The 17,773-nt window shown below is 42.1% G+C and overlaps 1 protein-coding gene across 10 annotated transcripts in view; it reads left to right on the top strand.

Moving 5' to 3' along the window:
• actr3b (actin related protein 3B) overlaps positions 1 to 17,773 on the top strand; it is a 95,747-nt gene that overhangs the window by 15,920 nt on the left and 62,054 nt on the right. For 4 of the 10 annotated variants that reach the window (XM_073054917.1, XM_073054913.1, XM_073054914.1 and 1 more), the window contains one exon: positions 11,194 to 11,318. The exons of 3 other annotated variants lie outside the window; for them this stretch is intronic. Coding sequence is in view for 4 of the 7 variants with exons in the window: in XM_073054913.1 (XP_072911014.1) it covers positions 11,194 to 11,318 (125 nt within the window). In the remaining 3 variants the exon portion in view is untranslated. Of the gene's footprint in view, positions 1 to 2,217; positions 2,281 to 11,193; positions 11,319 to 17,773 lie in introns of all 10 variants that reach the window. 3 more of the 10 variants (XM_073054911.1, XM_073054912.1, XM_073054918.1) reach the window with 2 other exon arrangements.

Genomic DNA, 17,773 nt, shown 5'->3' with positions numbered 1-17,773 from the left:
TGAGCTGTACTGTTCTATGTTCTATGTTCTATGTTCAATCAACCTTGTTGTGACCTTGCACCTTATTGTTTACCTGCATTTCACATTCTCTGTAGCTGTTACACCTTATTCTGCATTCTGTTATTGTTTTACCTTGTTCTCCCTTAATACTGTGTAATGATCTGCTTTTGTGAATAGTATTTAAATTTCAAAGTAAATTTATTATCAAATTTATGTCACCATATATAACCCTGTAATTCGTTTTTGGGGGCATACGCAGTAAACTCAAGTAATACAATAGAATCAGTGAAAGATCGCACCCAACAGTTACGGACAACAACCAATGTGCAGAGGTCAACAAACTGTGCAAATATGAAAGAAAATAAATACATAAATAAGCGATAAATATCAAGAACATGAGATGAAGGGTCCTTGAAAGTGAGTCCATAGGTGGTGGGAACAGTTCAGTGATGAGACAAGTGAAATTGTGCAAAGCTATCCCCCCCCCCCCCCCCCGATTCAAGAACTTGATGGTTGAGGGGTAATAATTGCTCTTGAACCTGGTGGTGTAAGTCCTGAGGCTCCTGTACTTGATAACAGCAGCGAGAGAGAGCATGGGCTGGGTGGTGCGAGGTCCATGATGATGGATGCTGCTTTCCTGTGACAGCGCTCCATGTAGATGTGCCCATTGGTGGGGAGGGCTTTACCAAGATGGACTGGGCAATATCCACTACTTTTTGTAAGATTTTATGTTCAAAGGCATCCATACTAGACCATTATGCAACCAGTCAATAAACAGTTCGCCACACATCTATAGAAGATCGTCAAAGTTTAGATGTCATGCCAAATCTTCACAAACCTCTAAGGAAGTAGACACAGTGCTGTGCTTTTTTTGTAATTGTACTTATGTGGAGGGCCCCAAGACACAGCCTCTGAAATGAGTTTTACAAGGTAAACGTTTCACTGTATCTCACTATGTGAAGATAATAAACAAATTCCAATATGTACGCAAGATACATTAAAAAACGTGTTTTGGATGACACCCATACAGATCATTTCATTGAAACAGTGCATCAAAATAGTACCAGGGAAGGGTAATGACAATGCAGAATAGAGTGTTACCTTTACAGAGAAAGTGCAGTGCAGGGAGACAGTAAGGTGCAAGGTCATATTGAGGTAAATTGTAAGGACAACAGTTCATTATATCATACTAGGGGTTGTTCAATTGACTTCTAACAGCAGGATAGAAGCTGTCCTTGAGCCTGGTGGTACGTGCTTTCAGGTTTTTGTATCTTCTGCCCTTTGGGAGATGGGAGATGAGAGAATGTCTGGGAAAGGAGGGGTCTTTGATTATGCTGGCTGCTTTACTGAGGCAGTGAGAAGTATAGAGAGAATCCATGGAGGGGAGGCTGGTTTCTGTGATGTGCTGTGCTGTATCTACATCTGGGTGGGTGGTTTCTTGGATTATACTGGCTACTTTACTAGGCAGTGAGATGCTAGAAGATTTAGCATACCATTCAAAATATGTTCACTCTGAAGATACTTAACAAAGTTTCTGATGTTCGCCTTATTTTCAATGTCTTCCTCTGTACTTATATTACTTACGTAGTTTAGGTCACTGCTGCTTCCTTCCCTCCATCCTCTACTCCACTGTAATATGTAACCATCTTCTCTATGGACAATGGAGTTTGACCAAGTCAAACTTCTTTTTCATCCTTACTCCACGCTACCTAGGGGTTTCTTTTGGTGGAATGGTATATCTTCTCTGATGCTATTCAACCATTAAAAGCTAGGAAAGATGCACCATTTGGTTGTTAATAACAACCTAAAATAACCATAAAAATTATGGCTGCAATAGGGTCTTTGCAGATACAATAGGATCTTTTAAGAGCCTCTTAGATAGGTACATGGAGCTTAGAAAAATAGAGGGCCATGTGCCAGGGAAATTCTAGGCAGTTTCTAGAGTAGATTAGATGGTCGGCATAACATTGTGGGCCGAAGGACCTGTAATGTGCTGTAGATTTCTATGTTCTATGTTCTAAAGGTACTTCATGGTGTACAGCAAATTAGTGATTTATCAATAGATTAAATTATATAGCTTCAGAAGAACCATAATCAGAATTTTAATTGTTTGCAAGAAGTTTTCTTTCTTTGTGAGGGTCTCAAAAGGATTTATTTTAGATGGTCTTGCTGTGAACCTGTTGTTAAATTAATGTCATCTGTATCTCTTCTTTAAAGACCGTGTGTGGACTCTTTCAGGAAACCACTCTTTATCGAATGATGAAACCTTTACATACCAGAGTAAGAGTTTTTGCTCTCTCACGATAAATAAAATAGTTCAAATCTGATTTCCAAGATCATGGTATCAATTACTTGGCAGAAACAGTATTTTTCAGCAGCTGTTTGGCACAGTGTGTGGCTTCAGTACCTGAAGTAGAGTGTGTAAGTTCTGTCAGAGAGTTTGGAACATCTGCTGTTAGCATGCACGGTGTTCCTGTAGACAGGGAAAATACATACGATGTCTCAGTACAGTGGGTTGGAAAAGACTATTTGGTGGCTGCCACAGCAGTGAAGAAGAATAATTTTGGCCCCTTTCAAATTTGTCATTTTGGATAAAGATGAAAGGGTGTAAGTTGATAAACAAAATTTGTGACCTAATGGAACATTTTTAGCTTCTAATAACAGGTAATTTGGAAGTTGCCTACTAGAAAGCAAATGTGGCAACTACAGTAACACACCTTTAGTGGAGTTTGCTGCACTATTCTCATCCGTATAGGGAAGGTGAGGGGGAGAAGTTCCAGGGTCAGGGTATTGTTGAGAGCAAGAATAGCTGAGGACATTTCAAATATACATAGTTTAGTGCCGAGTGTTTGGAAAGCTGGAATTTGTATTGGTTTATTATGGTCATATGTACCACGATGCTGTGAAAAACTTATATTTGCATACTGTTCATATAGATCCAATCATTACACAGTGCATTGAAGTAGAATAAGGTAAAACCATAACAATGTAGAATAAAGTGTACCAGCTACAGGGGAAGTGCAGGGCAGGGAAGCAATATGTGCAAGGTAATTTGTGAGGTCAAGGGTCCACCTTCTCAAACAAGAGGTCCATTCAATAGTGGAGTAGAATCTGTCCTCTGAAATGCTGGAGGATGGAAATTTGTAAAGTTTCAAGATTACAGCATTGCAGAAGGATGATTTTGTTTATTAATCTGCTATAGCCTTAAATTGAGTGGTGGCCCAATAGTCTGTAGCCTTTGTATATTTAGAATCATTGAATCATAGAAATATACAGCAAATGTACATGCCCACAATATTGTGCTGACCATGTAACCTACTCTATAAACTGCCTAGAATTTCCCTACCGTATCGCCTTCTACTTTTCTAAGCTCCATGTATCTATCTAGCGGTGGGCAGCCGTCAATCCCGGGGATCATGGGTTTGTGCCTCTGATGGACTGTGTCCTCTCCAGGGTGCGAGCCTGGCTGGGAAGATTTGAAGAACCAGCTGTTGCCCACGCAGCGGGTTCCCCCTCTCCACGTCACTGATGTAGTCCAAGGGAAAGGCAAGGCTAATACAGCTTGGCACCAGTGTCATCGCAGGTTTAAAATCAGAGTTCTCCTTCTTCTAGGCGGGCTGCTGTCCAATGGTAACGAGCCCCACCTGCCCGAAGCAGCTGGTTTTGAGGCTCCAGTGGTCTGCCTTTGCCCCTTCTCTTGTCCGTAGGAACAGTTCCGCCAGGCCTAGTAGCTAAGCCGCATGTGAAGGCCAAGAGTTGGACTTGGTTGTCAGAGGCTGTGAGAGATGCAGACCATTAGAGCACTTTATAGGTAGTGGGAGCTTATCCCCACTACCACCCTACCACCCTTAGCTATGACAACCTTAGGAACTTGTACCTATCTAAGAGTTTCTTAATTGACCCTATTGTATCCACCTCCACCACCATCGCTGGCAGTGCATTCTATGCATCCACCACTCTCTGTGGGAATAACCTACCCCTGACATCCCCCTTGTACCTACTTCCAAGCACCTTAAAACTATGTCCCCTCATGTTAGCCATTTCAGCCCAGGGAAAAAGCCTCTGGCTATCCACAAGGTAATTGGCCCTCATCATCTTATACACCTCTATCATGTTCCCTCTCATCCTCTGTCACTCCAAGGAGAAAAGGTCAAGTACACTCAACCTATTCTCATAAGGTATGCCCTCCAATCCAGGCAACATCCTTGTTAATCTCCTCTGCACTCTTTCTATAGTATCCACGCCCTTCCTGTAGCGAGATGACCAGAACTGAACACAGTACTCCAAGTGGGGTCTAACTAAGGTCTTGTATAGCTTTAACATTACCTCACGGCTCTTGAACTCAAACCCACAGTTGATGAAGGCCATCACACCACACACCTTCTTAACAACACTGTCAACCTGGCAACAGCTTTGCGTGTCCTGTGGACATGGACTCCAAGATCTCTCAGATCCTCCACAGTGCTAAGAGTCTTGCCATTAATATTATATTCTATCTTCAGATTTCATCTACTACTTCACATTTATTTGGTTTGAACTCCATTTGCCACTTGTCAGCCCAGTTCTGCATCCTATCGATGTCCCTCTGTAACCTCTAACAAACTTCCAAACTATCCACAACATCCCCACTTTTGTGTCATCAGTAAACTTCCTAACCCACCCTTCTATTTAATAAGGGAAGCTTATCAAATGCCTTACTCTCATCTAAATACATTATATCCACTGCTCTGCCTTCATCAATGTGTTTTGTTACCTCCTCAAGTAATTAAATTAGGCTCATAAGGCATGACCTGCCTTTGACAAAGCCATGCTGACTATCCCCAATCAGATTATGTCTCTCCAAATGCTCATAAATCCTGCCTGTCAGGATATTTTGAAGCTATCTGATCATCCAAATGTGGGTGAATGCAGATGAATTATAGTCCCGGCCTCTCAGCTCTTATTTTACCATCCACTGAACAATCATGGCATGTTTCTCGGAAAATATTTCAGAATCAGAATCAGGTTTTGGCCCGAGATGTCGACTGTTTATTTCCTTTCAAAGATGCTGCCTGTCTTGCTAAGTTCTTCCACTGTTTTATCTGTTGCTTCATAGTTCCAGCAGCCACAGCTTCTTGTTTTTGTTTCATGAAGTTCATTGTTTTGTTGCAACAGTACAGTGCAAGATATTGAAAATTACTAAACATTACAAAGATAGACAGTGTAAAAGACGAATAGCGAGGTAGTGTTGCACAGTTCATAGACAGTTCATCAAGGTGTTGGGCCCAGGATATATCCTCTGAGATGCTGATGCCCAAGAACTTGAAGCTGCTCTCAGTTTCCACCACTGGCCCCTTGGTGAGGGCTGCTGAGTGTTTTCCTGATTTCACCTTGCTGAGGCTACAATCAATTCCTTGGTTGCTGACGTTGAGTGTGTGACGTTGTTGCAACACCACTCAAATAGCCAATCTATCTCACTCTCGTCACCATCTAAACTCTCCAACACTGTGTCATCGGCGAATTTGTGGATGGCATTTGAGATGTGCCGAGCCGCACAGTCATGAGCGTAGAGAGCGTAGAGCAGTGAGCTAAGCACACATTCTTGAGATGCTGCTGAATTGATTGTCAGTGTGATGCACATTGACTGTGATAAGGAAGTCGATGATCTAGATTCAAACAGAGTTACAGAGTCCCAGGTTTTGAAGCTCGTTGAATAGGAGTGAGGTGATGACAGTTTTGAACACTGAGCTGTAATCAATTAACAGCAGCCTGACATAAGTTTTGCTTTTGTCTAGGTGCTCCACAGCCAAGTGGAGAGGCAATGAGATTGGGTCCACTGTAGAGCTGTTGTGGCAGTAGGCAAATTATAACAGGTCCAACATCTTGCTCAGACAGGAGTTAATTCTAGCCAATGACCAGATTCTTAAAGCACTTCATCGCAGCAGATGTGAGTGCTACTGGGTGATAGTTGTCCTTTTCATTTAACATCTTCTCTGTGATTTCAAAATACATCTCAATCCTCATTGCTTACCCTATCAAGTTTATTGCCTTCAAGTTTAGTTTTTCATCTCCAGTCCTCTGCTTTGTCATTTTATTTTATTTTATTTAGAGATACAGTGCAGAATAGGCTTTTCCAGTCCTTCGAGCTGCGTTGCCCAGCAATGCCTGGCAAATCTGATTTAACCCTAATCTAATCTCAGGACATTAACCTACCGGATACGTCTGTAAAGTGTGGAAGGAAATTGGAGGACCTGGAGAAAACCCAGGCATTCCTTGGGGAGGAGTCTCCTTACAGAGAATGCAAGGATTGAATTCTGATCTCCAATGCCCTGAGGTGTGTTAGCATTGTGCAAACGCTATGCTATCATGGCACCCATGTGGCAATTTTATTGCAACTGGCTACCTTCTTGATCATAAAAAAGTCTGTAGGTGCTGGAGATATGTCAGTCTGTGGCCTCTTCTGTGGTCATGATGAAGCCACTCTCAGGCTGGAGGAGCAACGCCTCATATTCTGTCTGGGTAGCCTCGAACCTGATGGCATGAACAATGATTTCTCGAACATCCGATTATTTCTTCCCTCTCTCCCTTCTCTCTTTTTCCATTCCTCTTTTTGGCTCACCTCTTACCCCTTCTCTTCACCTTACCACCTTCTTCTGGTTCCTCTCCTCCTTCCCTTTCTCCCATGGTCCACTCTCTTCTCCAATCAGATTCCTTTTTCTTCAGTCCTTTACCTTTCCTGCCTATCACCTCCCAGCTTCTTACTTTGTCCACATTCCCTCACCCACTTGGCTCCACCTATCACATTCCAGCTTGTACTCCCCCCCCCCCCCCCCCCACACACACACACTCTCTGATCTGGATGAAGGGTCTTGTCCTGAAACATTAACATCGACTATTTATTCCTCTTTTTAGATGCTGCCTGACCTGCTGCTTTCCTCCATCGTTCTGTGTGTGTTGTACACCTCTTTCTTTGCTTTCTAACTCCAAGTAATGTAAATTTAAATACTTCCCCTTTTATCCTCTGTAAACAAACCAGTCAGAAATTTCATGTTTTGCCTGATTAGTTCAATGCTTTTTATGGTTTTTGATTAAGTATTTCTTAATTATTTTCAAGATACTTCTAATCCTCCAACCCTCTGAGATTCCTCCAGTTCCAGCCTCTCAATCATCCCCAGTCTAAATTACTCCACCTGTGATTGACTTTCACCTTTTAAGGCCCAAATATCTTGACCTCCCTCTGTAAATCTCTTTGCAGCCCTCTCTTTCTGTACCCTCTTTTAAGATGCATCTTTTAAAATCCTTTTCTCTTGAGCAAGCTTATCATTTGCCCTGAAGTCTCTGCTTAGCAGTCTCAAATGTTGTCTAAAACTTGTGAAATGGTTTGAGGGATTTTAGCTGATTTAAAACTTTTTTAAATATATCCCTGTCATTGCTTTCAGTAGATAAACAGCTTGGTACACCATCAATAGATTTGTCTGGATCATATTAAGCATCTTGTGGTTACGCTGGTCAAGTTCATCAAGAAATGATGAATGTTAAGTTAAGAACCAGCTTCTCTGAACAAATGATCTTTGTGCATTGCCCTCCCCACCTCTTCCACTTTTATCTTGATCAACACATGTGTGGAACTAATGGTTTCATTTGTCACAAATGTCATGGCTATTTATATTCTTCGGATTGGATGAACTTCCCATAATACTCCCTACTGATCTGGAGCTGAAACTGGATATTTCTTTAACTTTTCTAGCTTCTGGCCCTGCTATCTCTTTAACACATTATTTGAACCTATTCTTACTGAATAGTTGACTAGCTAGTTGCCCTTAACATAGAATATAGAACATACTCTTCAGCCCATGATGTTGTACTGTCCTTCTAACCTACCATAAAATCAATCTGACCTTTCCCTCCTACATTGCCCACTGTTTTTCTATCATTCATATGCCTATCTAAGAGTTTCTTCAATGCCCTTAATGTATTTGCCTCTACCACCACCCCTGGCAAGGTGTTCCATGCACCCGCCACCCTCTGGTTAAAAAAAATGACACGTGACATTAATAAACCAATAAGCTTTAATCTGTGGAATTCTTGGCCTCAGGCAGCTGTGGAAACCAAGTCTTCATGTGTATTTAAGGCAGAGGCTGATGGATTCTTGATTGCTCAGGGCATGAAGGGATTCAGGGAGAAGGCAGGAGATTGGGGCTGAGAGGAAAAATGGATAACCAGACTTCGATGGGCCAAATGGCCTAACTCTGCTCCTATATCTTATGGTCTTCTAAATACCACAAAGTCCATTGCAACTAGTGAGGAGATTAGCTGTGACATCCTGAGTCCCCAGTCCTTGCCAAAAAGAAGCTCCCCATCTCCAACCTCCATTTTCTATTCAAAATCCTGGAACTTTGCAGCCTGCCATATCCATGGAGGTATGTCCACAAAAATCTTTGAGGGTGGTAGGATAAATTGAGAAGGCTATTGATTACTAAAAAGCACAAGGGCCGAATGTCTAAGAAAGGATGCTAGTATTGGAGAGGGTCCAAAGGAGGTTCATGAGAATGATCCAGGGAATTAAGGAGTTAACATATGAGGGGAATTAGTTGGCCCTGGGCCTGTACTCATTGGAGTTAAGAAGAACGAGGGGGTAATCTCATTGACGCTTATTGAATATTGAAAGGCCTGAATAGAGTGGATGTTAAGAGGGTGTTTCCAATAGTGGGAGGTTTTTGGACCAGAGGCATAGCGTCAGAATAGCAGATGACCTCTTAGAACAGAGATGAGGAGAAATTTCTTTGGCTAGAGGGTGGGAGAATCTGTGGAATTCATTGTCACAGACTGCTGGTGAGGTCAAGCCATTGGATGTGTTTTAAGTGGTGGTTGAGAGGTTCTTGATTAGTAGTGGTGTCAAAGGTTAAGGCAAGAAGGCAGGAAAATGGGGTTAAGAGGGAAACTAAATGAGCCATAATCAACTTGCAGAGGAGACTCGCTGGTACAAATCGCCTAATTCTGCTCCTATGTAGTATGGTCTAGGCATCATGGCTTTCAATAGATGTGAAGAGTACAAAAACAAGAAAGTTATGCTGAATCTTTATAATGCATGGATGAGACTCCAACTAATATCTTCAGTTCAGGTCTCCACACTATCAAACTGTTGTCAGAGCTTTCGAAAAGCTGCAGACATGTGCTGTACTGATAGTAGAGGTGTTTTCAGTGGCAAGAGGAGTTCCAAGCTGACCTTGGAAAATTTTTGATGAAGGTATTTGATGTCAGTGTTAATTTTGACAGAGCGATATTGAGAAGTCATCTGTGGTGACCCAGACTGGTTGCAACTCTATCTGATAGGGAAACACCAATGCCCAAGAATGGAAAAGCCACAAAAAATACGAATGCAGCCAGTCCATCTCAGGAAAAGTCCTCCATACCAGTGAGCACAACTACAAGAAGCACTGCCACAAGAAAGCAGCATCCATCATCCAGGACCCCCAGCAGCCAGGCCATGCTCTCTACTCAGTGCAACCATTGGGAAGGAGGTATAGGCACCTTTGGTTCCATGCCACCAGGTTCGGAATAGTTATTACCCTTCAACGATCAGGCCCCTGAATCGGTGTGGATAACGTCACTTACCTAAACACTGAACTGACTCCACAACCTATGGACTCACTTTCAAGGACTCTACAACTCAGGTTCTCAGTATTATTTATTTATTAAAACCAGTTGCTTTGGGCAGATGGGGTATATCAGCCATGGCTGGCAGCTCAGCTAGGAGAAGGAAAACTTGGGTCTCAAACCTCCACTGCCCACTTATGGGGAAGGCTTTGGGAGTAAATCCCGAGGGAAAACTCCAAAGCTGGACTCCCTAAAGCATCCTAAGTTGAATTCAATGCTGACTGGCAACTCCTGTGACACTGCTGCATGGGAGTCAGCTTGCTCTTCATATCGTACTGCCCTGGCTTGTGTATCACAAAGACAACTAGGACACAACATCCATTGTCTTTTTTACATTGGTTTTTCATCACTCTTTGTGTGTAGTTTTTCATTCATTTGATTGTTTTCTACGTTCTACTGTGAGTGTCTGCAAGAAAATTATTCTCAGGTTAATATCTGGTGACATATACGAACTTTGATAAGAAATTTACTTTTAACTTTGAACTTTGACAGAAAGGTTGGGTGACTGGAAGGTACAGTTAATAAGCAGAAAGATTAGAAGTGCCGTAAGGTTTTTTTTTCACACAGCAAGCTGTTATGATCTTGGATGCACACCCTCAAGGGATACTAGAAGCGAATTCAATATTATCAAAGAGGATTTGGAGGGTTGTGGGGTCAGGGTTTGAGGCAAATTGGATAATTTCAATCACAGTGGGGTGAATCAGAATTAGGTTTATTATCTCTGATATATATGGTATGAAATTTGTTGTTTTGCAACAGCAGTACAGTGCAATACATTAAAAAATACTATTAAGTTACAATAAGCTTTTCCCGATCCTGTATACCAGGTGGCGAAGCAACCAATTAGAATTCTCTCCATGGTACATCTGTAGAAAATTGCAAGTGTATTTCCAAATTTACCAAGCTCCTAATGAAATATGGTTGGTGACATGCTTTCTTTGTAATTGCATCAATATGTTGGGGCCAGGATAGATTGTCAGAGATGTTGACACCCAGGAACCTGCGACAGCTCACCCTCTCCACTGCTGACCCCTCAATGAGGACTGGTGTGTGTTCCCTTGACTTTCCCTTCCTGAAGTCCACAATCAATTCCTTAGTCATTTAGCTGCTGATATCATGCTTTGCTAGTGGTTTTTTAAGTTTATGTGAGTTTAGTTACAATTTAAAATCATTATATCAAGAATTCTCATTTTTCTCGAAGTCTTTGAAGTACTTGGTTGCCAAAGTTCACTTTAGCACAAGACGGCTAATTTTGACAAAGGGTATATTGTTACAGATCAAGTCCAGTTATGCAGCTTTTAACACACCCAGCTCCTTTTAGTGAAAACACTTCCTTCAATAGATTTTCACTTTATTCAGCTGGACTGAACAAACATGATAACATGTTATAGTTGGCTTCCAGCACTTGGGTACATCAGTTGCCATAGTTACCTTGGACCGTCAGATTTTTAAGAGGCTGTCAAATTGCAATAACAGTGATACATTAACACTGTGTAAGTGGATGTAATTGATTGGATGCAGGTTTGAATTGACCTCCTGAATATTGTATCTCACCAGGTATAGCTATCAAAGAGTCAGCCAAAGTAGGCGACCATGCACAGCGCCGATTAGTGCGGGGAGTGGATGACCTAGACTTTTATATAGGAGATGAAGCTGTAGACAAACCTACATATGCCACCAAGGTAATTAAAACATTCTGTTTTCCTTGCTGTCATTACATTGCAGGAGACAAATTAAAGCTCCTGAATTTTTTAAAAGTTGTAAGCCAACATGTTCTACAAATCACAGTGACAGATAATCCTTCGTGTGCAAATTTTCTTTCATTTCATGTGTCATTATTGTAATCCATCGGGGCTAGACCATAAAACCATAAGGCACTGGAGTAGAATTAGGCTATTCAGTTTCACCATCATGGATTTTATTTCTTAGAGAAACACCACAGAACAGTCTCTTCCAGCCCAACAAGCCCACACTGCCCAACTTCACATTGTGATCAATTAATCTACTAACCCATATGTCTGTGAAATGCGGGAGGAATCCGAAGGACCCAGGAGAAACCCATGTGGTCACAAGGAGAATGTACAAATTTCTTACAGACAGCTGTGGAATTGAACCCAGGTTGCTGGTACTACAATAGCATTACGCTAATGCTATGTTAAAAAAATGTGAGGGAAATATGACAAATAGCGGTCTGTTTTCTTTCAAATGGAAAAGAAAGAGGTTACCTATGCCCCTATCACTGCTGTTGCCATATGAACAATATAATTGAGGGAGGAAGGTTACAAACAATTCCCAAAACAGGGATTTTAGTGCAAATGCTCTAATGAAACAAAAGTTCACTTCTGTCTTAGTATGTACTTCTTTTCTGTAGATTCAGCCCAAAGAACTCTTAATGTTTTCCCTTTGCCACTTGCGCTAGGTAACCATAATGCCGGAGGCTAGAGTGACAGAGAGCAAGTATGAATAATCTGCACAGACTTTCAGGGTGGATAACCCATTGCCCAAATTTGCCACCCACAGTGGCTACCTGCTCAAGAAACAGAGGGGTGGCTGAGCTGACCTTGGAGCTGAAGAGTTATCCAGCAAGCTAGAGTACACTAGCAAAAACTGGACCACAGCTCATGTATTCTGAGTCTCTGCCCCTGGAAAGCCCTAGTGGCCTTTTGACTCTTCACCATTGCTTATATTGTTTATAAACTGTTCCTAAATGCTTCTGATCTGTGTGGCCTCCGTCGGTCGTGGTTGACCATGGGTTCTGTGCCTCTAGTAGTCACTGGTTTGTCGAGCAGCGTCGACTATGGCTATTGAGGCCGATCCTGGAACAGTAGGCTTTGCCACAGATGCTGCATGTGTAGGGAGTCGTGGAATTGCTGTCCGCTGTGCTCTCCGTTTAGCTGTCCTCTCCTCAAACTGATCCAGGATCACCCTTTCACCTTGCTCTAGGTGTTGCCGAAGAGTACATCGCCATTTGTTGCGGTCATCCGCTGTATCCTCCCGGCACTCTGTGTTGATTTTTAAGGCTTTCATGTCGCGCTTGCAGAGGTCCATGAAGCGAAGCTGGGGTCTACCAACGTTCCTCTTGACTGTTGCTAGTTCTCCGTAGACGATGTCCTTTGGCAGTCTACCATCCTTCATACGATGGATGTGGCCCAGCCAGCGCAGTCTGCATTGTCTTAAAAGCGTGAACATTGTGGGAAGTCCAGCACGGGAGAGGACCACAGAGTTTGGGACTTTGTCTCTCCAGGTGATGCCAAGGATGTGGCGAAGGCCATGCAGGTGAAAACTGTTGAGTTTCCTCTCCTGTTTGGAGTAGATGGTCCAAGTCTCGCTACCATATAGGAGGGTGCTGATAACGCATGCATTGTACAAGGCAGTCTTGGTCTTTGTAGCGAGTTTTGGATTCTCCCAGACCCGCGAGGAGAGTTGAGCAAGGATTGATGTTGCTTTGCCGATACGCCTATTGATTTCAGCATCGAGGGAGAGAGTGTCGCCCCACGTATGTGAACTCGTGGACCATAGATTGTAATTGTTGATGGTAGTGACTGGTGTCCCCACTATGTTCTGGGCAAGGACATTTGTTTTCTTTAGGCTGATGGTAAGCCCAAAGTCCTTGCATGCCTTTGAGAAGCGGTCCATGAGCGTTTGTAGTTGCTTTTTGGTGTGCGAGGTTATAGCAGCGTCATTGGCAAAGAGCATGTCACGTATTAAGATCTTTTGCACCTTTATTCTTGCTCTCAGGCGTGCAGGGTTGAACAGCGGCCCATCAGACCTGGTGTGCACGTCGATGCCTTCTGATGATGTCCCAAGCGCATGTTTCAATAGCATAGAGAAGAAAATGCCAAATAATGTTGGGGCCAACACGCATCCTTGTTTGACTCCACTATGAATAGCGAAGCGTTCTGATGAGCTGTCATCGTACAGAACAGTAGCCCTCATGTCATCATGGAATGACTTGATGATACTTTGGAGTTACGGGGAACAGCCGACCTTGAGGAGAATCTGAAAGAGCCCATCCCTGCTGACAGGGTCGAAAGTGACATAGAGGGGTTTCTGTTGTTCCCTGCATTTCTCCTGAAGTTGATGGAGTGAGAAAATCATATCGACAGTTGACCTCCTTGCGCGAAAACCACATTGGGACTCGGTAGACTCGTTCTGCCGGAGTTTGTAGACGTGCCAGAGCTACACAAGCAAAGACTTTGTCAACTATACTCAGGAGGGAGATACCCCTGCAGTTGTTGCTGTTGCTCCTATCACCCTTGTTCTTGTACAAAGTGACAATTTTGGAGTCGCGCATATACTGTGGTACAGCTCCTTCCTTCCAGCACTGATGGAGGACCTTGTGTAAAGGTTGGAGGAGTGAGCTCTTGCAGTGTTTGATCAGGTCTGGAGGAATCCCATCATTGCCAGGAGCTTTCCCTGGGGCCAGACTGTCAATTGCCTCGCTGAGGTCCTCACTGGTCGGTACATTTAATGATCAGGACATTTTAAAATTGTTTAAATATACCTTACAATTAAAACAAATTAATTAATAAGTTAAGTTCAATTAAAATGTTATATATTTTGCTAAATGTTTTAATTAAGTAAAAATACTTGAAATTACATTTTCGCTCATGGTCAGGAATCCCATTCAAATAAATAGATTACCTCGCTAATGCTAGCCAACCTTAATGAAAGGCTGAGGGAGTTGAATGCAGCGTTCATGTTCGTCTGTAGGATTCTACAGAACTGTTGGATAAAAGCATGCATAATCTGGCCAAATAAAATTCTAACAATGTAGATGGTTACAATAATTTCAACTGATGTATGGAGCAGGTCATTTGAACCAGTAGGGAAAGCTTTTGAAAAAGTGGCTAAAATTGCTCATTGTGATTGTGGGTGAATGGAGGCCGAGTATTTTGTTGTTTGCTTGATATGGATGCTCATTGTGTAAGAGACTGTTCTCCAAAAGCTGTGCAGGATCAATTTTCAATACATTGGTGGGGAGAATAGAATTTGCTGGAACCAGATTGCATGAACATTTAAACATAGAAAGTCATCCTCAACCATAGCACCAATTGCTGTTTTGCAGGGACTGGGCATTAGTCCAGAACTGTTTTCAGTAGCTCACTGTCAATGAACTGAGCATGATAATGATGATCTCATCTCAATATTGCTCTCAGCACATTATTCGTACCATTCAAAGAGAATAGCAGGAATGGATTTTCTCCATCACCAGCCAACAATGAGCCATTGGTCCCTGTAGCTGCATGGGATTTGTAAAATCTCAACAGGAATCACACAGGAAGTTAGTACTGAAGGAACGTTTGGGAGTAGAAAGGTTGAAAGGGAACAGAAATTGGGCTGAGTCAAGTTAGGCATTACTTCATTCATCAGCTCAGTGTTCAACATAATCATCCCCTCCAAGTTCCTGTCAAGCTTCAAGACCTGGGTCTCTGTACTTTCCTTTCCACCTGCATCCTTAACATACTCATCAGTACAGCTCAATCAGTACATATCGGTGACAACATCCCTTCCTCGTTGACTATTAACAGAGGTGCACCTCAAAGCTGTTTGCTTAGATCCCTGGTCTGATCTCTTGAAACCCACAGCTATGTGGCTAAGCACCATCTACATGATAACACCACTGTTGTTGGCTGAACAAAGTCACTGGAGGGATGTAGCTGGTAGATATGAAGTAGTCTTTTATTCGACAAATTGAGACATAGCAGGCATCATATTGAGATCCTTTTGGAGGAAGAGACCTGCTTGACCCAATATTACATGATATTTTATATGCTAAAGATCAAAGGTCAATTCTATATTTACAATGTATCTACATTGCTTCCTTTGAATTACATATAACTTTCACAACTCCATCCTTGTACCCACATTCCAAACAACCAAAATGAATGTTCATCCACATTGTCTGGTTTTTCAGTTAACAGCTCTAGGAACCTATTGTCCAAAGTTGCATTTTAAATTTAATCTACAGTCAATGTTCAGGTCTACAGATTGGTGGCTGAAGTTAATTGTTGAAGCTAATATCTTTCTGTACACCCTAAGTCTAGAATATGTTGTAACAGGCTGAAACATGGGTGGTGTAGAGCCACCCTACAGGTGTGAGATAAAATACCTGGTTGAGTGGTGCCATGAGAACAACCTCACGTTCAGCGTCAACCAAACCATTGACTTCCAAAAGGGGAAGTCAGGAGACACGTGCCAGCTTTCAATGGTAGCTCAGAGGTGAGAGACATTCTGCACATTCTTTGGTGTTAACCTCTTGGATGAACTGTCCCTGGACTAGCACATAGAAGCAATCATAAAAGAAGGTTTCTCTACTTCCTCAGATGTTTAAGAAGATTTGGAATACCGCCAAATGCTCCAACAAACTTCAACCAATTCTCTATTGAAAGTGTCCTGATTAGTTTGCATCATGGACTAGTATGGCAATTGCAATTCACAGGATCACAAGAGGCTGTCTAGAGTAGTGGATGCAGTCTAGTCCATCACATGCATAGTTCTCCACTGAAAGCATCTACATGAAGTGCTGCCTCATGGAGCTTTCTATCGTCAAAGATTACGACCTCTAAGAGCATGTCCTCTTCTTGCTGCTGTCATCGGGTGGGAGGTACAGAGGCTTGAAGTCCCACACCACTGGTCTAGGAGCAGGTAATTCTCTACAACCGTCAGGTTCTTGAACCAACCTCACAGCCCTAGTCCTGCCTCAGGAATGGAACACAATGGACTAACTCTTGCAGAACCATGGATGTCTTTGATAGTGCTTTTTTTTTGCTCTTGTTCTGGCCTCCTTCCCTTTGGATGCCTTTTAAATTTACAAACAGAAACCCTTGGCCTTGTATGCATTTTTAGGTCTCCGAATTCTTTTACATCTCTACCCTTTAAAAATCTCGTCCAAGGAATGTGTTGTTACCCAATAAAATACAACACCTTGCACTTAGTATGGGAGAGGCTTATCTTGTATTCTCATGTATATTATGCAAGGTTATTAAACTATTATTATTGTACCTTACTACAGTCCTCCGCCTTCACCAATTAGCATATGTAGGGTGTGTTCTTCATTCTTCTGTTTGAGTAACTTCCACATTCTTGAGGTCATTTCTCTAGCCTAAAATACATCTCTGTTCAGAGCTCTCTACTTACAGTATCCACTGCTTTGAGTAAACAGTGTGCCAGGTCCCACAGAAAACATCTTCTTAATCATTATAAAACCTGTAGAAACAGTCTAAATTTCCTTCTTCTTCTTCTGATTTCACTCATGCCATCACTTGGTATCCTGAAATCCATAAGCCAGTTAAACACGAAGAATAACACACACAGAATGCTAGAGAAACTCAGCAGGTCAGCCAGAATCTATGGGGAGGAATAAAGAGCCAACATTTCAGACTGAGACCCTTCATCAGGATCCAAATAACACAGGTGATTCTAATTTAAAACTTTCAAGTCCCTGTAGTTGGATGGTAAAAGTGCTGAAATATTGAAGAAGCAAGTCTAACTCTGTTTCAAAAATCTCAACTCTTGCCTTCCTATCTCATGAGGGAAGGGAGCTTAGAAACTTTTCCAAACCTGCTGCTTGCTGCCATCTCAAATGTATAACCTGTCGAGTGATATAAACAGATTGTCTTTCACCCTGTAGCTGTATACACTCAATTCCCTCAGTGTATATTTATACAAAGATAGAGGATTCTAAAGTTTTTTTTGAGATTTTCCTTATGCCTTTGGAAGCAATATGGGTTGAAAACTTACTTCATGTACAATAGGATGAAGAAGGGCAGGTCCGCTGGGTCTTCCTTCTTCCTCCTATATATATGTGAACCAAGTTTTCAAGCCATATTGATATTACGATTTGAGCCATTGCTATTCCTATTCTTCATGTTGCCTTCTTGGTGGGTGAAGAATATATTTCCAATTGCCTTACACACCCACAAATGATAAAATTGGACAACCTACCTTCTTTAGTGATGTAGTTGTACTCTGAATAGTATACATTTATCAGTTTCGTGGCCCAAAATTCATATTCAATTAAGATCGTAAGACAAGGAGCAAATTAGGCCATTTAGTCCTTTAAGTTATTATTCCTCCCAACCTTCCTGCCTTTCTCTCTGTAACCTTTGACAGCTTGACTAATCACCCTTACTAT

Source organism: Hemitrygon akajei, chromosome 8 (genome assembly GCF_048418815.1).
Source record: "Hemitrygon akajei chromosome 8, sHemAka1.3, whole genome shotgun sequence".
NCBI classification, from domain to species: domain Eukaryota; kingdom Metazoa; phylum Chordata; class Chondrichthyes; order Myliobatiformes; family Dasyatidae; genus Hemitrygon; species Hemitrygon akajei.
This window is presented reverse-complemented; position numbering and strand designations above follow the sequence as displayed.